The 23,517-nt window shown below is 47.4% G+C and overlaps 1 protein-coding gene across 5 annotated transcripts in view; it reads left to right on the forward strand.

Annotated features, from left to right (window-relative positions):
- NOS3 (nitric oxide synthase 3) overlaps window positions 1–23,517 on the forward strand; it is a 242,706-nt gene that overhangs the window by 95,644 nt on the left and 123,545 nt on the right. For 2 of the 5 annotated variants that reach the window (XM_068235392.1, XM_068235395.1), the window contains exon 1: window positions 13,598–13,638. The exons of 2 other annotated variants lie outside the window; for them this stretch is intronic. In XM_068235392.1, coding sequence (XP_068091493.1) covers window positions 13,613–13,638 — 26 coding nt within the window. In that variant the 5' untranslated portion in view covers window positions 13,598–13,612. Of the gene's footprint in view, window positions 1–13,276; window positions 13,334–13,597; window positions 13,639–23,517 lie in introns of those variants that run through there. One more of the 5 variants, XM_068235397.1, reaches the window with a different exon arrangement.

Raw genomic sequence — 23,517 nt, forward strand, 5'->3', positions numbered from 1 at the left:
CTGAAATGAGTCAAATGGATTGATTGGGAATGGTGGAAAATCCCGGTCACAAGGGCTTGATCAGGTGAACGCTGGTATCAGCAATCGATATCGCAATGACCGACTGACTCCAAGCCAGTGTGTCTTCGTCAAGTGTATAAGTGTCTCCCAAGGGCATTACAATAGACCCTGCAAGGGATGCAGGGGGGGGGGGGGCAGAAGCCACATGCAGGAAGAAGTCTCACTTCCCTGTCCTAAGAGACTGACAACTAAGAGCACGGCGAGAAAAAGCTTTCTGCTCTATGCAAAATTGTTCTAATGACTGCATCTGTTCGGCCACTAATAAGGGATCATACAAAGTTTTGTAGACAGAGATTTGTAGAAAGTCCCTATTCAGTGGGCAGCAGGCTCTTGTGTAAAGTGCTGCTCTCCCAAGTGATGTGTACTGTAGTGATGCTGGAGGAGTCTGCAGAGTCTGTTCTGCTCCATCAGAGATGGACAGAGTGAGTGTAATAAGCTGAGGCTGGGAGCACACTCGTCTGTTAGTTTTCTGTGTGCGTTTTCTGCACACCATGTGTGTCTGTGTGTGTAAAAACATGCACGTTTTATCACAGAAGCTAATGTAATTGATAGAGAAAATGCTGCAGTGCTTCACTGCTGTCGCTTTGTATCTGCATGAGGAAAACACACAAGTGTGCACTAGCCAACTGAATAACATTGGTTCTCAGTATACCTGTGCAGCAAGTGAGGTGGGGGGAGGGGCCCCATCTAAAGTTTTGCAGGGGGCCCAGCGATTTCTAGTTACGCCCCTGAGGTCTCCCATGCCGATATGAAGGGTTAAAGGGGTTCTCCAGGACCTATAAAAAAAAGCTAAAACTGACACTTACCTGGGGCTTCTATCGGTCCCCTGCAGCTGTAATGTCCCGCGCTGTCCTCCTCCGATGCTCCATTCCCCGCCGGTAATCTGCTAATTAACTAACTGTCTAACTAGACAATTAGAACTGCGGCTGCACGGCCGTGGCATAGGGAGCTTACTGCGCAGACACAGTACAAGAACACTGGCCCCGACTGACAAAAGTAACGGGACCTGGTACCGGAGCTGTAGACTGCGGCATGGGAGCGATCCAAACAGACGGGGCTGGAGGAAGCCCCAGGTATGTATACAACTTTTTCTTGGGCACGATTGTGTGCAGATATTATGCTGGGAATACACCATACAATTTTCTGTTACATTTACCTGCCAGATAGATAAAGTTGAACATGTTGGAAATGTATCTATCTTACCATCCATCTGCCGAGCAATTAGGCATTGTTCTACTCAGCAGGAGATGACCAGAAGACAATGCACCAGAGATAATGACCAGTCTCTACAGAAAATAATCTAATTATGCATTCCAACAGAAAAATCTAACAGAAGAATCGAACAGAAAATTGTATGGTGTATTCCCAGCATAATGCTGGGCATACACGGCGCGATAGTTGTTATCAATCGAGCCGCTGATGGCTCTATTGATAATATTCAACCTGTCTGATCACCGCGGCGGATCGACTCCGCGCTCGATCCCCGCGGGCGGACACTGGAAGAAACGAGCGGCTGATAAGGATCTGCCCGCGGGGACGAGCAGGAATCGATCCACGCGGACGAGCGGGGACGCTCCGGCGCAGAATTGCACCGTCTATGCCCAGCATAAGGGATAAGAGGCCAGCAGATGTCACCAAAGAAAGGCAGATATCATTGAGATAGTAACAATAATAGGCAAAGAATAATGACATCCATATATTACCAACAACAAGCAAATGATACCAATGGCAAGCAGGTATGACCAAAAACAGCAGATAATTTCATTCCATAGGCTCATAGCAATGAAAATTCTAGAAAAACAAAAATGGGCGCCGTTACTTCCAAACTGCATACAACTTGCATTTAATTTGCATGAAACTTAGCATCATTAGCATCTCATCGTCCATCTCTACTATTCCATTATCGGAAATCTTAATATTAAACAGTCTTTGCAGCATCTCCGGACGTTGAGCTGCGTGTGATTGAATGAGCTCCTTGTGTTTATGTTTAGAAATGTGTAATATCCTACGGATCTGAATGAAGGATGGGGGCAGCCGGTGAGGACATTTAGCACCTCTCACCAGGCGTTGTATATCTGGAGACCCTGAAGCCCCGCCCCCCATATGTGTCACTGGAGGTGCTCTTATCTGTGGCGGGGCGGGTGTGGCCTCTGTCCTCAGGCAGGAAGGGCAGTGAGTACAGAGAGAACAGACGTCTCGCTTTCCTCAGTCATCACTCATGGATGCCTTTGCTTTACATTTCCTGGCCCCCTCTGCTAGATATTCATTCATCATAAAGAAATCTGCCACTAGCTGCCTCTGCCTCTTATAGTACTGGATATTCATTTCATTCAGTCACCATCATCATCTCTATTTTTCCTTGTGACAAAGATTTCCACAACGCCAAAAATAAAGTAGCTTTAAGGCCTCTTGCACACTGCAAGTGATTCCGATTCAGATTCCGCTTTTTAATCAGTTTTTACATCCAATTCAGATCCTGATTTGCAGTGTGAAGGGAGCAAACTGCAATTTGGAATCTGAATCGGATGTAAAAACTGATTAAAAAGCGGAATCTGAATCGGAATCACTTGCAGTGTGCAAGAGGCCTAAGGCTTTGTTCACATTGCGTTCCGTCTGCGTGTCCGTCCGCATTGTCCGGTTTTTGCAGCGTTTTTTTTTTTATTATTATTTCTCTGCGTTGGACGTTTTTCTTAATCACTTTTCTAAGCGCTTTTGCAGAGCGATTGCGTTTTTTCACTTGTGTTTTCTTATACCTTCCATTGAGGCGGAATCGATCACATATAGCCCAAGCATCGTTTATCTGAGCGGATCGGAAACAAACCGCTCAGATATGAACTCTCTAAGGGCCCTTTTCCACCAGCGCGTTTGCGCTGGCTGAATCGCAAAACCGCAAACCGCTAGCGATTTTACAATCGCTACGGTTTGCTTTTTAACATAGGAATCGCGGTAGGTCATTTCCACTACCGCGATTCGCTTTTGTCGGGAACGCGAACGCGCGGCGGAGCGATAATTGCCGCGATTTTGCTATGCAGTGCATAGCATAGCAAAATCGCAGCCGCAAACGTCGGGGGAATCGCCGGTTTTGCGATTCAGCAATTGCTAGCGTTCAGCGTGAACGCTAGCGATTGCAGGTGGAAAAGGGCCCTCATAGGTAATCATGGCACAAGCGCTTTCAGGGCGATTTTGAAAATCGCCAGCGCTTAAAAATTGTCAAACTTTTCTAGGGGAAACTAGCCCTAAAGGAGCATTACCGTGAAAAAAATTTAAATTTAAAACACGTACATATAAAATGAACATTTGTCCCGGAGTAGAATGCTCGATTAGTTACTTTTTCCCATGTTGCTGTCACTTTAAGTAAACCCGAGGTGAAAATAAGCTGATGAAATAAGCAATTGTATTTATCCCCCTACTCCTACAAAATTACTTTTTTGTTTTGTTTTATAGACATTCCATGGTTTTGTATATATGTTACGGCCAGAACCCGAAGTGTGGCCACTTCTAGTTCTGGCCGGCCACTTCGGGTTCTGGCCGGCCAATATGCGAAGTGGCCGCAGCGCTGCGGCCAATGTGAGAAATGTTTTGTTGACGCCGTCTCGCCGCGGCCAAATTGATGACAAACTTGCTTAATTTTAATGAAATGTAGCCGGCGGCAATGTCATAGATGAAGCCGCCGGCTTTCGCGCACTGCCTCTCCCCGATCCACCCTCCCTCCTCTCCCCGCCTCCCATTACAATACATAGCAGCCGGGCGGGGACATGCAGCCGGAGAGTCGTTCGTCGCGGCAGGGGAATCCTGCCGTTCCTGCAGAGCGGGTGCTGGCAGAAGCGATGTCTGCAGCCTCCCCCGCTCTGCTGCCCCTGCTGCGACGAACGACTCTCCGGCTGCATGTCCCCGCCCGGCTGCTACGTATTGTAATGGGAGGCGGCGAGAGGAGGGAGGGGGGATCGGGGAGAGGCAGTGCGCGAAAGCCGGCGGCTTCATCTATTCTATGACATTGCCGCCGGCTACATTTCATTAAATTAAGCAAGTTTGTCATCAATTTGGCCGGGCGAGACGGCTGTAAACATTACATTTCTCACATTGGCCGCAGCGCTGCGGCCACTTCGCATATTGGCCGGCCAGAACTAGAAGTGGCCACACTTCGGGTTCTGGCCGTAACATATACAGGGAGTGTAGAATTATTAGGCAAATGAGTATTTTGACCACATCATCCTCTTTATGCATGTTGTCTTACTCCAAGCTGTATAGGCTCGAAAGCCTACTACCAATTAAGCATATTAGGTGATGTGCATCTCTGTAATGAGAAGGGGTGTGGTCTAATGACATCAACACCCCATATCAGGTGTGCATACCGTAATTATTAGGCAACTTCCTTTCCTTTGGCAAAATGGGTCAAAAGAAAGACTTAACAGGCTCAGAAAAGTCAAAAATAGTGTGATATCTTGCAGAGGGATGCAGCACTCATAAAATTGCAAAGCTTCTGAAGCGTGATCATCGAACAATCAAGAGTTTCAATCAAAATAGTCTACAGGGTCGCAAGAAGCGTGTGGAAAAACCAAGATGCAAAATAACTGCCTATGAACTGAGAAAAGTCAAGCGTGCAGCTGCCAAGATGCCACTTGCCACCAGTTTGGCCATATTTCAGAGCTGCAACATCACTGGAGTGCCCAAAAGCACAAGGTGTGCAATACTCAGAGACATGGCCAAGGTAAGAAAGGCTGAAAGACGACCACCACTGAACAAGACACACAAGCTGAAACGTCAAGACTGGGCCAAGAAATATCTCAAGACTGATTTTTCTAAGGTTTTATGGACTGATGAAATGAGAGTGACTCTTGATGGGCCAGATGGATGGGCCCGTGGCTGGATTGGTAAAGGGCAGAGAGCTCCAGTCCAACTCAGACGCCAGCAAGGTGGAGGTGGAGTACTGGTTTGGGTTGGTATCATCAAAGATGAGCTTGTGGGGCCTTTTTGGGTTGAGGATGGAGTCAAGCTCAACTCCCAGTCCTACTGCCAGTTTCTGGAAGACACCTTCTTCAAGCAGTGGTACAGGAAGAAGTCTGCATCCTTCAAGAAAAACATGATTTTCATGCAGGACAATGCTCCATCACAGGCAGCCATGTACTCCACAGCGTGGCTGGCAAGAAAGGGTATAAAAGAAGAAAAACTAATGACATGGCCTCCTTGTTCACCTGATCTGAACCCCATTGAGAACCTGTGGTCCATCATAAAATGTGAGATTTACAAGGAGGGAAAACAGTACACCTCTCTGAACAGTGTCTAGGAGGCTGTGGTTGCTGCTGCACGCAATGTTGATGGTGAACAGATCAAAACACTGACAGAATCCATGGATGGCAGGCTTTTGAGTGTCCTTGCAAAGAAAGGTGGCTATATTGGTCACTGATTGTTTTTGTTTTGTTTTTGAATGGCAGAAATGTATATTTGTGAATGTTGAGATGTTATATTGGTTTCACTGGTAAAAATAAATAATTCAAATGGGTATATATTTGTTTTTTGTTAAGTTGCCTAATAATTATGCACAGCAATAGTCACCTGCACACACAGATATCCCCCCAAAATAGCTAAAACTAAAAACAAACTAAAAACTACTTTCAAAAATATTCAGCTTTGATATTAATTAGTTTTTTGGGTTCATTGAGAACATGGTTGTTGTTCAATAATAAAATTATTCCTCAAAAATACAACTTGCCTAATAATTCTGCACTCCCTGTATTTAACCATTTCACCACTGAGGGGTTTTACCCCTTGAACACCAGAGCAATTTTCACCTTTCAGCGCTCCTTCCATTCATTCGTCTATAACTTTATTATTACTTATCGCAATGAAATGAACTATATCTTGTTTTTTTCGCCATCAATTAGACTTTCTTTAGGTCGGACATTATGCCAAGAATTATTTTATTCTAAATGTGTTTTAATGGGAAAATAGGAAAAAATGTGGGGAAAAATTATTATTTTTCAGTTTTCGGCCATTATAGTTTTTAAATAATGCATGCTACTGTAATTAAAACCCATGAAATGTATTTGCCCATTTGTCCCTATCACAATGTTTGGCGCCAATATTTTATTTGGAAATAAAGGTGCATTTTTTTTAGTTTTGCATCCATCCCTAATTACAAGCCTGTAGTTTATAAAGTAACAGTGTTATACCCTCTTGACATAAATATTTAAAAAGTTCAGTCCCTAAGGTAACTATTTATGTTTTTGTTTTTTATTCTATTTTTTTTTTTTAATTACAAAAAAAAAAGGGGGAGTGTGGGAGGTAATGAGTTAATTTATTGTGTAATTAGTAGGGATGGGACGACGAATCCGGCGAATCCACGAATCCCTCGAATATTAGGAAATATTCGAGATTCGTGGACTCGAATCCCGACGCCATTTTCCGTTCGCCGAATCCCGACGCTGCATCGCCGCGCATCCGCCGCTTCCCCCGCTCGCAATTGTCCTCCTCCCGCTCCCCGCAGCCGCCTCCGCTCGCCCGCCGCATAAATAAGAGGAAGCAGCCTCTCACCTCCAGCGTGGAGCCCGGAGCGGCAGACCTCCTGCACACTTCCTTATTCCCCCTAGTGACCGGCTCTTACTACGCGTCATCAGTAAGAGCCGGTCAGGTGGCCACTAGGGGGAACCAGGAAGTGAAGGGAGAAGTCTGCCGCTCCGGGCTCCACGCTGATGCTGGAGGTTGAGAGGCTGCTTCTCCTTATGTATGCAGGGGGACAAGTGGAGGAGGCTGCGGGGGGAGGGAGGAGAATATGTGCCACCCATAAGAAGCCCCCATAGCCTGCTATCTATACTGAAGCCCCCATACAAAGCCCCCCATAGCCTGCTATCTATACTGAAGCCCCCCATAGCCTGCTATCTATACTGAAGCCCCCCATAGCCTGCTACCTATACTAAAGCCCCCATAGCCTGCTATCTATACTGAAGCCCCCCATAGCCTGCTATCTATACTGAAGCCCCCCATAGCCTGCTACCTATACTAAAGCCCCCCATAGCCTGCTAACTATGCTGAAGCCCCCCATACTGAAGCCCCCCATAGCCTGCTACCTATACTGAAGCCCCCCCCCCCCATAGCCTGCTACCTATACTGAAGCCCCCATAGCCTGTTACCTATACTAAAGCCCCCATAGCCTGCTAACTATACTGAAGCCCCCCATACTGAAGCCCCCCATAGCATGCTACCTATACTAAAGCCCCCCATAGCCTGCTAACTATGCTGAAGCCCCCCATACTGAAGCACCCCCATATCCTGCTACCTATACTGAAGCCCCTCCATAGCCTGCTACCTATACTGAAGCCCCCCATAGCCTGTTACCTATACTGAAGCACCCCCATAGCCTGCTAACTATACTGAAGCCCCCCATAGCCTGCTACCTATACGGAAGCCCCCCATAGCCTGTTACCTATACTGAAGCACCCCCATAGCCTGCTACCTATACTGAAGCCCCCCCCATAGCCTGCTACCTATACTGAAGCCCCCCATAGCCTGTTACCTATACTGAAGCACCCCCATAGCCTGCTAACTATACTGAAGCCCCCCATAGCCTGCTACCTATACTGAAGCCCCCCATAGCCTGTTACCTATACTGAAGCACCCCCATAGCCGGCTACCTATACTGAAGCCCCCATAGCCTGTTACCTATACTGAAGCACCCCCATAGCCGGCTACCTATACTGAAGGCCCCTATACCCTGCTACCTATACTGAAGGCCCCTATACCCTGCTACCTATACTGAAGGCCCCTATACCCTGCTACCTATACTGAAGGCCCCTATACTCTGCTACCTATACTGAAGGCCCCTATACCCTGCTACCTATACTGAAGCCCCCTATACTCTGCTACCTATACTGAAGGCCCCTATACCCTGCTGCCTATACTGAAGGCCCCTATACCCTGCTACCTATACTGAAGCCCCCTATACCCTGCTACCTATACTGAAGCCCCCTATACCCTGCTGCCTATACTGAAGACCCCTATACCCTGCTGCCTATACTGAAGACCCCTATACCCTGCTGCCTATACTGAAGACCCCTATACCCTGCTGCCTATACTGAAGACCCCTATACCCTGCTGCCTATACTGAAGACCCCTATACCCTGCTGCCTATACTGAAGACCCCTATACCCTGCTGCCTATACTGAAGACCCCTATACCCTGCTGCCTATACTGAAGGCCACTATACCCTGCTGCCTATACTGAAGGCCACTATACCTTGCAACCTATAGTGAAGGCCCCTATACCTTGCTAGCTATACTGAAGACACCTTTACCTAGCTACCTATAGTGCGGCAACTATTGCATGGATCGCACAATTCTTATGTGCAGGATTCGTTAGATTCGGGATTCGAAAGGTTCGAGATATTCGAGAACCTTTTTAGATTAGAATCCGGATTCGGATTCAAAGAAATTGTGGATTCGTCCCATCCCTAGTATTTGTATATGTAAAATGCTTTAGGGTGTAGTTTTACTATTTGGCCACAGGATGGCCACAGTGAGTTTGTGTTCATGCAACGCTTCCGGATGCTTACAGGAAGCACTATGAGGCTGGGAAAATCACAATGATCGCGCTGTTTCTCATAGAAGCAGCAGATCATTGCGGGGGCTTAGATCAACGAACGGGAATGGATTTTCCCGTTCATTGATCTCCGGGCGAGCGGGCGTCGGCGTGCACGAGCGGCGGGAGCGCGGACAGCTGCGGTAGCATGGGAGGTACGGATTTCTCCGTCCCTTGGTTTTATAAGGGTGGAAAAAGGGACGAAGAAATCCGTACCGCGGGGGGTAAAGTGGTTAAACATTTACAAAGTAGAGTGAATGTTTTGTTGTCTTTGCTCAGTGCCAGCCTATTAAGTGGCCCAGAGTGAAAATATTATAAGTGAACTATTGAACTTTTTCTATCTTCTTCTTCTCTCAGAATTTGTGTCCCCAGTATAGCCAGGCATGGGTGTCCCCAGTATAGCCAGGTATAGGTGTCCCTAGTATAGCCAGGCATGGGTGCCCACAGTATAGCCAATCATGGGTGTCCCCAGTATAGCCAGGGTCAGCTTCCCCCAGGGCTGATTGTTACGCCCCTAATCTTGGGTACACTTTAAAGGACACCCAAAGCTAAAATAAACTAATGAATAAACGATTGAATTTATCTTCCTTCTCCTAAAAATGACTTTTTAAGATATTCCACAGTTTTATTTTATGTTTAAATCTACTTTTTAAGTTTAAACTGTTTTATTGTTTTTGCCCAATGACACATTCATTAAAGTATGCCAGAGCTAAAATCTATGAACTACTGTCCCTTTTTATCTCTTTCCTGCTCTCAGAAGCCATAGTCTGCTGCTAGTAGGAAACTGTTTTATAGTTGGAATTACTTATCACTGAGGGTCACACTGTAGTCACTTCCTGTCTGAGTCAGGACTGAGTCAGCCACTTACATACCTGATATTTAACTCTTTTAGGCAGAGAAAGAAAGAAAAAGGAACACAGCATAGTTGTTTGTGTGCTAGGCACTGTACATACACATGTCTATCTAATTATGTTACACGTCACTTCGGGTATCCTTTAAAGTTAGTAAAAAGCTAAAAGATCTGACAGATTTTGGACTAGTCCATCTTGTCATGTGGCCTTCTCAGTACTACCTTCATTCTTTACAAAAACTCTCCCTGGAAAGGATCTGTTCAAAGATGTCCGCCAGCTTCCCTACTCATTTGCACACTATTTTGGCAGTTAGACTGAGCAACTGCTGTTCACTAAGTTAAAACCGCTTTTTTTTTTTTGTTGTTGTTGGTTGTTTTGAGTACTTTTGAGCTTGGTTGGGGCTGCAGAAATATTTATTTTGATAAGGCAAAGAAACACCTGCTGTGAGAAGACTTGATGATGTGTAATCAAAACTGTCACGCCGTCATCAGCCAGTCACCGAGACAATCATGTCACAAGAACAAATGCCTCAGAGGCATGAGGTTCACGTCTCTGAGGAGTAAACATGGGTAAAGCGTATATGGGGAATCTGGTGACAACGCTTGTGATCTGTGTGCACCTGCAGGTGAAACTCCAAAAATTAGAATACAAAAATGACAATGCAAAAAAAAGCTTTGTGAATAAAAACCTAAAAGTGGCAATGATGGTTGTGACACATGACATGTACAGGTGAAACTTTATTGTGCAAAAGTCCATTTATTTCAGTCAGTTAAAAGGTTAAACCAATATATGAAATAGACTCATTACCTGCAAAGCAAGATACAGGTAGTCCCTGGTTACCGAATGAGATGGGGACTGTAGGTTCCTTCTTAACCTGAATCTGTTCTTAAGTCGGAACATTGTGCCATCTCTGTCCCCTGTACCTCCTCTGTGCCTTTAGTGTCTCCCTCTGTGTCACCTCTGCCCCCTGTACCTGCTTATACAAGTTTAAAAGCCATTTTTATTTAGAATTTTTTTTAAATCGATTTTCTCAAAAACTACACGTCCAATTTTTTTTAAAAAAGTTTTGACTTGTTCCCATGAAAACACAAAATCCATGCCGTTCGTAGGTCGGCGTTTGTAAGTCGGGGACTACCTGCTACCTGTATTTCAAGCTTTTATTTGTTGTGATGATTATGGCTTACAGCTTATGAGAACCCCAAAATCGAAATCTCAGACCATCAGAATAATGTGAAAAGGTTCAATATTTTAGGCTCAAAGTATCAGACTCTAATCAGCTAATTTTTCCAAAACACCTACATAGGGTGCCTATTTCATGTATTAGTTTCACCTTCAAAGATGAATTACTGAAAAAATTATGTTCTAATATTTCGAGTTTCACCTGTACATGACATGTGCGTTGCTGCGTAATATGTTGGCGCTTTATAAATACAATTAATAATAATAATAAAACCATCATTGCCACTTTTAGGTTTTCATTCACGGAGCTTTTTTTTTTTTTTTTTTTTTTTTGCACTTGAGCTGTGGTCTTGAAGCCCCTCTGTCACATCCTAAAAAGAAAGGTCACATTTTGAAAACAATGTTTTGGAGCATTGCACGCCTGTGTTTAGAGTTGTGTTTGGTCTGGATTGCAGTGGACTTACCTGTAAATATGGCGTCACTGGTTGGTGGTCAACACTGAGTATCAGCAAAAATAACTGAGTGGGTAGTTTGGGTATGGGGCACTTTTTCAGTGGTGTGATCAAGGTTTGAAAAAAACCTGCCACAGCCATATTTCCAAGGGGGACAGAGCGCTCACCTTACTGACTGAATTGTGCCGGATTAGGTAATTAATTAACCTTGACACTCCCCAATTCTGTATCATTGAAGTGTACATGAGCCAAAGCTCGGGTACACAATGAGATACTTACCTAAAGAGAGGGAAACCTCAGGATCCTATGGCTTTCCTCGGTGGTTTGCTGTCCCCATCGCAGAGCGTGGCCCCTGGAAGATTAGCGAGAAGACATCTGATGATCCCCTCTCTGCATCATGGCCACACAATAGCCTCCCGAGCCGGTATGCGCATTAAGTCAGACCCGAGGGCTCCATGCTACTGCGCATGCATGGGCGGGCTCACACAGCTACTGTGCGGCCTTGATGCAGAGAGTGGAGCTGTGCGGCAACGATGTAGAGGGTGGCTGCACTCAGCACGGGGGGGGGGTGGACTTTAGAGGCAGAGGATCAGCAGGATAGCCAGACAACTGGTATTGTTTAAAAGGAAATACGTATGGCAGCCTCCATACCCCTCTTACTTGGGCTCCCTTTAAATCAGAATTTCCAGGAAGTGACATTGGATTGGTTATTGAATAGGAATTAGAAGAAACTTTCTTGTTTGTGCTTCCAGCGTTACCAGAACGATGACCCCAGCACAGCCAGCTAATGAAGTCCAAACAATGCCAGACAGTTAATCAATCGAATGTAGCAAAGAATTTACTTCTGTCAGTGGCACAGCATCAAACAGTACAACCTTAGTTAAAGTGTACCTGAGATAAGAAGGAAAAAAATGAACGCACCTCGGGCTTCTTCAGGCCCAAGGCTCCGCCTCGATCCTCCGCTAGCTGGTTCAGTAAATTCTTAATTTGGCTTCAATCGACGCATGCGCAGTTTGGCCATGTGTGCACCCACATTCTTCACTGCCCAGCCTGCTTGTTATCAGCCCTGATAAAATCCCAGACTGAGCATTTAGTCTGGCTTTGCTCAGGAATCATTGTAGCTGAGTCTGTCTTCTCTGATGTCTTTTCAATCCCAAGCCTGCCCCCTTCTGGCTCTGCTATAATAACTCAGCTATAATGATTCCTGAGCAAAGCCAGACTGAATGCTCAGTGGGGGATTTTATCAGGGCTTATAAGAAGCAGGCTGAGCAGTGCAGAATGAAACAGAAAACAGGGTAGGTGTTTTCTCTAATGTTACCACTGATAGAGATGGTAAAATACATGAGGGTGCTTCGTCTCTGGTTCCCTTTAAAGGTTATTATGCTGTTGAGTATCTTTTAGAGCAGAGAAGAGGTCTGAGTTCAGGTCCAAATCTGTAAAAAAAAAAAAAAAAATCACCCCATGGGGGGTACTTACTTCGGGAGGTGGGAGCCTCTGGATCCTAAAGAGACTTCCCCCTCCGGGATCCAGCTCTGGCAGCCCCCAAACAGCGGCAATGTTAATATTTACCTTCTACGTTCCCGTGCAGCTGTAGTAGCAGATTTCCGATGGGCTCCGGTGGAAATAGCTGAGCCCAGTCGGGTCCGCTCTACTGCACAGGCTATTTGCGCCAGAGCCAATTGGAAAGCCACGCCTGTGCTGGAGTGCAGAAGGTAAATATTTTAGCTGCTACTGTGCCATGGTCGACATTCTTGTTTTTCGGGGGCTGCCAGCGCTGGATCCGGAAGCTTCCCCCTCCCGAGGTAAGTACCTTCCAGGGGCTGCTTTTTTGGTTTAGTATCTTTGTAAAAACAGCCTCTTCTGCCCCTGTATGCCGTGTCCTTATTCAATTCACTCTCTCTTAAGTTTTCACTTAGGAGATCAGTTTTAATGTTACTTTTTAGCACTCTGCATTCGGAAGAGTAGGTGAAAAGTGCTGTCAGAATTGGCAAGTGTTTTCTTGCCTGTTTGTGGTTTAAAAGCATGTTCATTAATAAGGTGTGAAAATATCACTTCGGAGAAAAATTGAATAAGGGCCGGTGTGTTTCTGGTAGGGTTTGAAGCCAGGACCCCAGCGCTGCAAGGTAAGAGCAAACCGCACTCCCTGAACGTGAAGGAAATTACTTATAAAATGCCGTAAGCAGTAATGTTCCATGAAGAAGGCAGCAGGTAATAGATTAGGTAAGAATAAATGGTGCTCTTTGTGTGATCTCTCCCCCCCCCCCCCCCTTCCCAGGTTGTTCATCATTCCTGCACTGCCTCCTCCTCCTGACATCGAGGATGTGTGCGAATCCTGCTCTGTCTCCCTGACCACCCCGGCACCCCAGGGAGTCTCTCTAACACCCCCACCCGTGTGTGCACCCTCTCCCTAACCTCCAGCACTGCAGGGTGCATGTGACGCCACCAGCCTCCTTTATTCTTACAGACAGGTAACGTAACAGGAGACACATCGCTGAGACCATGACAGACGCTGGAACTCCAGAGAGGTAGGTGCTTCTTATTCTGTGTCCCATCACTCCAGGCAGGCAGGTACCGTATCCTGTATCTCCTTCACACCAAAAAATGAGAGACTAATGTCTCTAATAAGGAGTTGGTCCACCTTTAGCTCTGATCACAGCCGATATTCTTCTCGGCATGAACTCCACAAGATGCTGCTGATACCGTTGCTGAGGAATGCTGACCCATGCTGACATAACGGCAGCTCTAAGTTCGGTCAGATTAGATTTTATTATTTATTAGAATTAGCGTTTCCAAGCTTTGATGTGACATTTCGACTTCATCCCACAAATGCTCAATAGGATTGAGGTCATGGAACTGAGCTGGCCATAGAAGCAGGTTAAAGGACACCCGAAGCGAAAATAAACTAATGAAACAAACAATTGTATCTATCCTCCTTCTCCTAAAAATGACTTTTTAAGATATTCCACAGTTTTATTTTATATTTAAATCTACTTTTTAAGTTTTTACTGTTTTATTGTTTTTGCTCAGTGACACATTAATTTAAGTATGCCAGAGCTAAAATTATGAACTATTTGCCCTTTTTATCTCTTTCCTGCACTCAGAAGCCATTTTCTGCTAGGAAAGTGTTTTATAGTTGGAATTTCTTATCACAGGGTCACACTGTAGTCACTTCCTGTCTGAATCAGCCACTTTACATACCTGATATTTAATTCTTTCAGACAGAGAAAGAAAATAAGGAACACAGCATAGATAATTGTGTGCTAGGCACTGTACATACCCATGTCTATCTCATCATGTCACATGTCACCTCAGGTATCCTTTAACCTCCTTGCCGGTTATCCCGAGCTCAGCTCGGGGTAACCTGCGCAGGAAGATTTCTCAGGCCCCGCTGGGCCGATTTGCATAATTTTTTTTTTCCTACACGCATCTAGCACTTTTTAGAATTAGTTTAGTTTAATTTAACGCAGTCAGGAGCCCCTGTACCAGCCATAATCCTATAGAATGTATGCAGTCAGGAGCCCCTGCACCAGCCATAACCCTATAGAATGTACGCAGTCAGGAGCCCCTGCACCAGCCATAATCCTATAGAATGTATGCAGTCAGGAGCCCCTGCACCAGCCATAATCCTATAGAGTGTACGCAGTCAGGAGCCCCTCCACCGGCCATAATCCTATAGAATGTACGCAGTCAGGAGCCCCTGCACCGGCCATAATCCTATAGAATGTACGCAGTCAGGAGCCCCTGTACCAGCCATAATCCTATAGAATACGCAGTCAGGAGCCCTGCACCAGCCATAATCCTATAGAATGTATGCAGTCAAGAGCCCCTGCACCAGCCATAATCCTATAGAATGTACGCAGTCAGGAGCCCCTGCACCAGCCATAATCCTATAGAATGTACGCAGTCAGGAGCCCCTCCACCAGCCATAATCCTATAGAATGTGCGCAGTCAGGAGCCCCTGCATCGGCCATAATCCTATAGAATGTACGCAGTCAGGAACCCCTACACCAGCCATAATCCTATAGAGTGTACGCAGTCAGGAGCCCCTCCACCAGCCATAATCCTATAGAATGTACGCAGTCAGGAGCCCCTGCACCAGCCATAATCCTATAGAATGTATACAGTCAGGAGCCCCTGTACCAGCTATAATCCTATAGAATGTACGCAGTCAGGAGCCCCTGCACCAGCCATAATCCTATAGAATGTACGCAGTCAGGAGCCCCTGTACCACCTATAATCCTATAGAATGTACGCAGTCAGGAGCCCTGCACCAGCCATAATCCTATAGAATGTACGCAGTCAAGAGCCCCTGTACCAGCCATAATCCTATAGAATGTATGCAGTCAGGAGCCCCTGCACCAGACATAATCCTATAGAATGTACACAGTCAGGAGCCCTCCACCAGCCATAATCCTATAGAATGTACGCAGTCAGGAGCCCCTGCACCAGCCATAATCCTATAGAATGTATGCAGTCAGGAGCCCCTGCACCAGACATAATCCTATAGAATGTAGGCAGTCAGGAGCCCCTGCACCGGCCATAATCCTATATAATGTATGCAGTCAGGAGCCCCTGTACCGGCCATAATCCTATAGAGTGTACGCAGTCAGGAGCCCCTGCACCAGCCATAATCCTATAGAATGTATGCAGTCATGAGCCCCTGTACCAGCCATAATCCTATAGAATGTACACAGTCAGGAGCCCCTGCACCAGCCATAATCCTATAGAATGTACACAGTCAGGAGCCCCTGCACCAGCCATAATCCTATAGAATGTACGCAGTCAGGAGCCCCTCCACCAGCCATAATCCTATAGAATGTACGCAGTAAGGAGCCCCTGTACCAGCCATAATCCTATAGAATACGCAGTCAGGAGCCCTGCACCAGCCATAATCCTATAGAATGTATGCAGTCAAGAGCCCCTGCACCAGCCATAATCCTATAGAATGTACGCAGTCAGGAGCCCCTGCACCAGCCATAATCCTATAGAATGTACGCAGTCAGGAGCCCCTCCACCAGCCATAATCCTATAGAATGTGCGCAGTCAGGAGCCCCTGCATCGGCCATAATCCTATAGAATGTACGCAGTCAGGAACCCCTACACCAGTCATAATCCTATAGAGTGTACGCAGTCAGGAGCCCCTCCACCAGCCATAATCCTATAGAATGTACGCAGTCAGGAGCCCCTGCACCAGCCATAATCCTATAGAATGTATACAGTCAGGAGCCCCTGTACCAGCTATAATCCTATAGAATGTACGCAGTCAGGAGCCCCTGCACCAGCCATAATCCTATAGAATGTACGCAGTCAGGAGCCCCTGTACCACCTATAATCCTATAGAATGTACGCAGTCAGGAGCCCTGCACCAGCCATAATCCTATAGAATGTACGCAGTCAAGAGCCCCTGTACCAGCCATAATCCTATAGAATGTATGCAGTCAGAAGCCCCTGCACCAGACATAATCCTATAGAATGTACGCAGTCAGGAGCCCTCCACCAGCCATAATCCTATAGAATGTACGCAGTCAGGAGCCCCTGCACCAGCCATAATCCTATAGAATGTATGCAGTCAGGAGCCCCTGCACCAGACATAATCCTATAGAATGTACGCAGTCAGGAGCCCCTGCACCGGCCATAATCCTATATAATGTATGCAGTCAGGAGCCCCTGTACCGGCCATAATCCTATAGAGTGTACGCAGTCAGGAGCCCCTGCACCAGCCATAATCCTATAGAATGTATGCAGTCATGAGCCCCTGTACCAGCCATAATCCTATAGAATGTACACAGTCAGGAGCCCCTGCACCAGCCATAATCCTATAGAATGTACACAGTCAGGAGCCCCTGCACCAGCCATAATCCTATAGAATGTACGCAGTCAGGAGCCCCTCCACCAGCCATAATCCTATAGAATGTACGCAGTAAGGAGCCCCTGCACCAGCCATAATCCTATAGAATGTGCACAGTCAGGAGCCCCTGTACCTGCCATAATCCTATAGAATGTACGCAGTCAGGAGCCCCTGTACCTGCCATAATCCTATAGAATGTACGCAGTCAGGAGCCCCTGCACCAGCCATAATCCTATAGAATGTACGCAGTCAGGAGCCCCTGCACCAGCCATAATCCTATAGAATGTGCACAGTCAGGAGCCCCTGCACCAGCCATAATCCTATAGAATGTACGCAGTCAGGAGCCCCTGCACCAGCCATAATCCTATAGAATGTACGCAGTCAGGAGCCCCTGCACCAGCCATAATCCTATAGAATGTACGCAGTCAGGAGCCCCTGTACCAGCCATAATCCTATAGAATGTACGCAGTCAGGAGCCCCTGCACCGGCCATAATCCTATATAATGTACGCAGTCAGGAGCCCTCCACCAGCCATAACCCTATAGAATGTACGCAGTCAAGAGCCCCTGTACCAGCCATAATCCTATAGAATGTATGCAGTCAGGAGCCCCTGCACCAGACATAATCCTATAGAATGTACACAGTCAGGAGCCCTCCACCAGCCATAATCCTATAGAATGTACGCAGTCAGGAGCCCCTGCACCAGCCATAATCCTATAGAATGTATGCAGTCAGGAGCCCCTGCACCAGACATAATCCTATAGAATGTAGGCAGTCAGGAGCCCCTGCACCGGCCATAATCCTATATAATGTATGCAGTCAGGAGCCCCTGTACCGGCCATAATCCTATAGAGTGTACGCAGTCAGGAGCCCCTGCACCAGCCATAATCCTATAGAATGTATGCAGTCATGAGCCCCTGTACCAGCCATAATCCTATAGAATGTACACAGTCAGGAGCCCCTGCACCAGCCATAATCCTATAGAATGTACACAGTCAGGAGCCCCTGCACCAGCCATAATCCTATAGAATGTACGCAGTCAGGAGCCCCTCCACCAGCCATAATCCTATAGAATGTACGCAGTAAGGAGCCCCTGTACCAGCCATAATCCTATAGAATACGCAGTCAGGAGCCCTGCACCAGCCATAATCCTATAGAATGTATGCAGTCAAGAGCCCCTGCACCAGCCATAATCCTATAGAATGTACGCAGTCAGGAGCCCCTGCACCAGCCATAATCCTATAGAATGTACGCAGTCAGGAGCCCCTCCACCAGCCATAATCCTATAGAATGTGCGCAGTCAGGAGCCCCTGCATCGGCCATAATCCTATAGAATGTACGCAGTCAGGAACCCCTACACCAGTCATAATCCTATAGAGTGTACGCAGTCAGGAGCCCCTCCACCAGCCATAATCCTATAGAATGTACGCAGTCAGGAGCCCCTGCACCAGCCATAATCCTATAGAATGTATACAGTCAGGAGCCCCTGTACCAGCTATAATCCTATAGAATGTACGCAGTCAGGAGCCCCTGCACCAGCCATAATCCTATAGAATGTACGCAGTCAGGAGCCCCTGTACCACCTATAATCCTATAGAATGTACGCAGTCAGGAGCCCTGCACCAGCCATAATCCTATAGAATGTACGCAGTCAAGAGCCCCTGTACCAGCCATAATCCTATAGAATGTATGCAGTCAGAAGCCCCTGCACCAGACATAATCCTATAGAATGTACGCAGTCAGGAGCCCTCCACCAGCCATAATCCTATAGAATGTACGCAGTCAGGAGCCCCTGCACCAGCCATAATCCTATAGAATGTATGCAGTCAGGAGCCCCTGCACCAGACATAATCCTATAGAATGTACGCAGTCAGGAGCCCCTGCACCGGCCATAATCCTATATAATGTATGCAGTCAGGAGCCCCTGTACCGGCCATAATCCTATAGAGTGTACGCAGTCAGGAGCCCCTGCACCAGCCATAATCCTATAGAATGTATGCAGTCATGAGCCCCTGTACCAGCCATAATCCTATAGAATGTACACAGTCAGGAGCCCCTGCACCAGCCATAATCCTATAGAATGTACACAGTCAGGAGCCCCTGCACCAGCCATAATCCTATAGAATGTACGCAGTCAGGAGCCCCTCCACCAGCCATAATCCTATAGAATGTACGCAGTAAGGAGCCCCTGCACCAGCCATAATCCTATAGAATGTGCACAGTCAGGAGCCCCTGTACCTGCCATAATCCTATAGAATGTACGCAGTCAGGAGCCCCTGTACCTGCCATAATCCTATAGAATGTACGCAGTCAGGAGCCCCTGCACCAGCCATAATCCTATAGAATGTACGCAGTCAGGAGCCCCTGCACCAGCCATAATCCTATAGAATGTGCACAGTCAGGAGCCCCTGCACCAGCCATAATCCTATAGAATGTACGCAGTCAGGAGCCCCTGCACCAGCCATAATCCTATAGAATGTACGCAGTCAGGAGCCCCTGCACCAGCCATAATCCTATAGAATGTACGCAGTCAGGAGCCCCTGTACCAGCCATAATCCTATAGAATGTACGCAGTCAGGAGCCCCTGCACCGGCCATAATCCTATATAATGTACGCAGTCAGGAGCCCTCCACCAGCCATAACCCTATAGAATGTACGCAGTCAGGAGCCCCTGTACCTGCCATAATCCTATAGAATGTACGCAGTCAGGAGCCCCTGCACCAGCCATAATCCTATAGAATGTATGCAGTCAGGAGCCCCTGCACCAGACATAATCCTATAGAATGTATGCAGTCAGGAGCCCCTGCACCAGACATAATCCTATAGAATGTATGCAGTCAGGAGCCCCTGCACCGGCCATAATCCTATAGAATGTACGCAGTCAGGAGCCCCTGTACCGGCCATAATCCTATAGAATGTACGCAGTCAGGAGCCCCTTCACCAGCCATAATCCTACAGAATATACGCAGTCAGGAACCCCTACACCAGCCATAATCCTATAGAATGTACGCAGTCAGGAGCCCCTGCACCAGTCATAATCCTATAGAATGTACGCAGTCAGGAGCCCCTTCACCAGCCATAATCCTATAGAATGTACGCAGTCAGGAGCCCCTGCACCAGCCATAATCCTACAGAATATACGCAGTCAGGAACCCCTACACCAGCCATAATCCTATAGAATGTACGCAGTCAGGAGCCCCTGCACCAGTCATAATCCTATAGAATGTACACAGTCAGGAGCCCCTGTACCGGCCATAATCCTTTAGAATGTACGCAGTCAGGAGCCCCTGTACCGGCCATAATCCTATAGAATGTACGCAGTCAGGAGCCCCAGCACCGGCCATAATCCTATAGAATGTATGCAGTCAGGAGCCCCTGCACCAGCCATAATCCTATAGAATGTACGCAGTCAGGAGCCCCTGCACCAGCCATAATCCTATAGAATGTACACAGTCAGGAGCCCCTGCACCAGCCATAATCCTATAGAATGTACGCAGTCAGGAGCCCTTGCACCAGCCATAATCCTATAGAATGTACGCAGTCAGGAGCCCCTGTACCAGCCATAATCCTATAGAATGTACGCAGTCAGGAGCCCCTGCACCGGCCATAATCCTATATAATGTATGCAGTCAGGAGCCCCTGCAACAGCCATAATCCTATAGAATGTATGCAGTCAGGAGCCCCTGCACCAGCCATAATCCTATAGAATGTACGCAGTCAGGAGCCCCTGTACCAGCCATAATCCTATAGCATGTACGCAGTCAGGAGCCCCTCCACCAGCCATAATCCTATAGAATGTACGCAGTCAGGAGCCCCTGCATCGGCCATAACCCTATAGAATGTATGCAGTCAGGAGCCCCTGCACCAGCCATAATCCTATAGAATGTACGCAGTCAGGAGCCCCTGCACCAGCCATAATCCTATAGAATGTACGCAGTCAGGAGCCCCTTCACCAGCCATAATCCTACAGAATATACGCAGTCAGGAACCCCTACACCAGCCATAATCCTATAGAATGTACGCAGTCAGGAGCCCCTGCACCAGCCATAATCCTATAGAATGTGCGCAGTCAGGAGCCCCTGCAACAGCCATAATCCTATAGAATGTACGCAGTCAAGAACCCCTGTACCGGCCATAATCCTATAGAATGTACGCAGTCAGGAGCCCCTGCACCGGCCATAATCCTATAGAATGTACGCAGTCAGGAGCCCCTGTACCGGCCATAATCCTATAGAATGTACCCAGTCAGGAGCCCCTGCACCAGCCATAATCCTATAGAATGTACGCAGTCAGGAGCCCCTGCACCAGCCATAATCCTATAGAATGTACGCAGTCAGGAGCCCTTAGTACCAGCTATAATCCTATAGAATGTACGCAGTCAGGAGCCCCTGCACCGGCCATAATCCTATAGAATGTACGCAGTCAGGAGCCCTGCACCAGCCATAATCCTATAGAATGTACGCAGTCAGGAGCCCTGCACCAGCCATAATCCTATAGAATGTACACAGTCAGGATCCCTCGCATCGGCCATAATCCTATAGAATGTACGCAGTCAGGAGCCCCTGCACCAGCCATAATCCTATAGAATGTACGCAGTCAGGAGCCCCTGCACCAGCCATAATCCTATAGAATGTACGCAGTCAGGAGCCCCTGCACCAGCCATAATCCTATAGAATGTACGCAGTCAGGAGCCCCTGCACCAGCCATAATCCTATAGAATGTACGCAGTCAGGAGCCCCTGCACCAGCCATAATCCTATAGAATGTACACAGTCAGGAGCCCCTGCACCAGCCATAATCCTATAGAATGTACGCAGTCAGGAGCCCCTGCACCAGCCATAATCCTATAGAATGTATGCAGTCAAGAGCCCCTGCACCAGCCATAATCCTATAGAATGTACGCAGTCAGGAGCCCCTGCACCAGCCATAATCCTATAGAATGTACACAGTCAGGAGCCCCTGCACCAGCCATAATCCTATAGAATGTACGCATTCAGGAGCCCCTGCACCAGACATAATCCTATAGAATGTATGCAGTCAGGAGCCCCTGCACCAGATATAATCCTATAGAATGTACGCAGTCAGGAGCCCCTTCACCAGCCATAATCCTATAGAATGTACGCAGTCAGGAGCCCTGCACCGGCCATAATCCTATAGAATGTATGCAGTCAGGAGCCCCTGCACCAGACATAATCCTATAGAATGTATGCAGTCAGGAGCCCCTGCACCAGACATAATCCTATAGAATGTATGCAGTCAGGAGCCCCTGCAGCGGCCATAATCCTATAGAATGTACGCAATCAGGAGCCCCTTCACCAGCCATAATCCTATAGAATGTACACAGTCAGGAGCCCCTGCACCAGCCATAATCCTATAGAATGTACGCAGTCAGGAGCCCCTGCACCAGCCATAATCCTATAGAATGTACGCAGTCAGGAGCCCCTGCACCGGCCATAATCCTATAGAATGTACGCAGTCAGGAGCCCCTGTACCGGCCATAATCCTATAGAATGTACACAGTCAGGAGCCCCTGCACCAGCCATAATCCTATAGAATGTACGCAGTCAGGAACCCCTACACCAGCCATAATCCTATAGAATGTACGCAGTCAGGAGCCCCTGCACCAGTCATAATCCTATAGAATGTACGCAGTCAGGAGCCCTGTACCGGCCATAATCCTATAGAATGTACGCAGTCAGGAGCCCCAGCACCGGCCATAATCCTATAGAATGTATGCAGTCAGGAGCCCCTGCACCAGCCATAATCCTATAGAATGTACGCAGTCAGGAGCCCCTGCACCAGCCATAATCCTATAGAATGTACGCAGTCAGGAGCCCCTGCACCAGCCATATTCCTATGGAATGTACGCAGTCAGGAGCCCCTGCACCAGCCATAATCCTATAGAATGTACGCAGTCAGGAGCCCCTGCACCAGCCATAATCCTATAGAATGTATGCAGTCAGGAGCCCCTGTACCAGCCATAATCCTATAGAATGTACGCAGTCAGGAGCCCCTGCATCGGCCATAACCCTATAGAATGTATGCAGTCAGGAGCCCCTGCACCAGCCATAATCCTATAGAATGTACGCAGTCAGGAGCCCCTTCACCAGCCATAATCCTACAGAATATATGCAGTCAGGAACCCCTACACCAGCCATAATCCTATAGAATGTACGCAGTCAGGAGCCCCTGTACCAGCCATAATCCTATAGAATGTACGCAGTCAAGAACCCCTCCACCAGCCATAATCCTATAGAATGTGCGCAGTCAGGAGCCCCTGCACCAGCCATAATCCTATAGAATGTACGCAGTCAAGAACTCCTCCACCTGCCATAATCCTATGGAATGTACGCAGTCAGGAGCCCCTGCACCAGCCATAATCCTATAGAATGTACGCAGTCAGGAGCCCCTGCACCGGCCATAATCCTATAGAATGTACGCAGTCAGGAGCCCTGCACCAGCCATAATCCTATAGAATGTACGCAGTCAGGAGCCCTGCACCAGCCATAATCCTATAGAATGTACACAGTCAGGATCCCTCGCATCGGCCATAATCC

The sequence above is a fragment of the Hyperolius riggenbachi genome, chromosome 5 (genome assembly GCF_040937935.1).
Source record: "Hyperolius riggenbachi isolate aHypRig1 chromosome 5, aHypRig1.pri, whole genome shotgun sequence".
NCBI classification, from domain to species: domain Eukaryota; kingdom Metazoa; phylum Chordata; class Amphibia; order Anura; family Hyperoliidae; genus Hyperolius; species Hyperolius riggenbachi.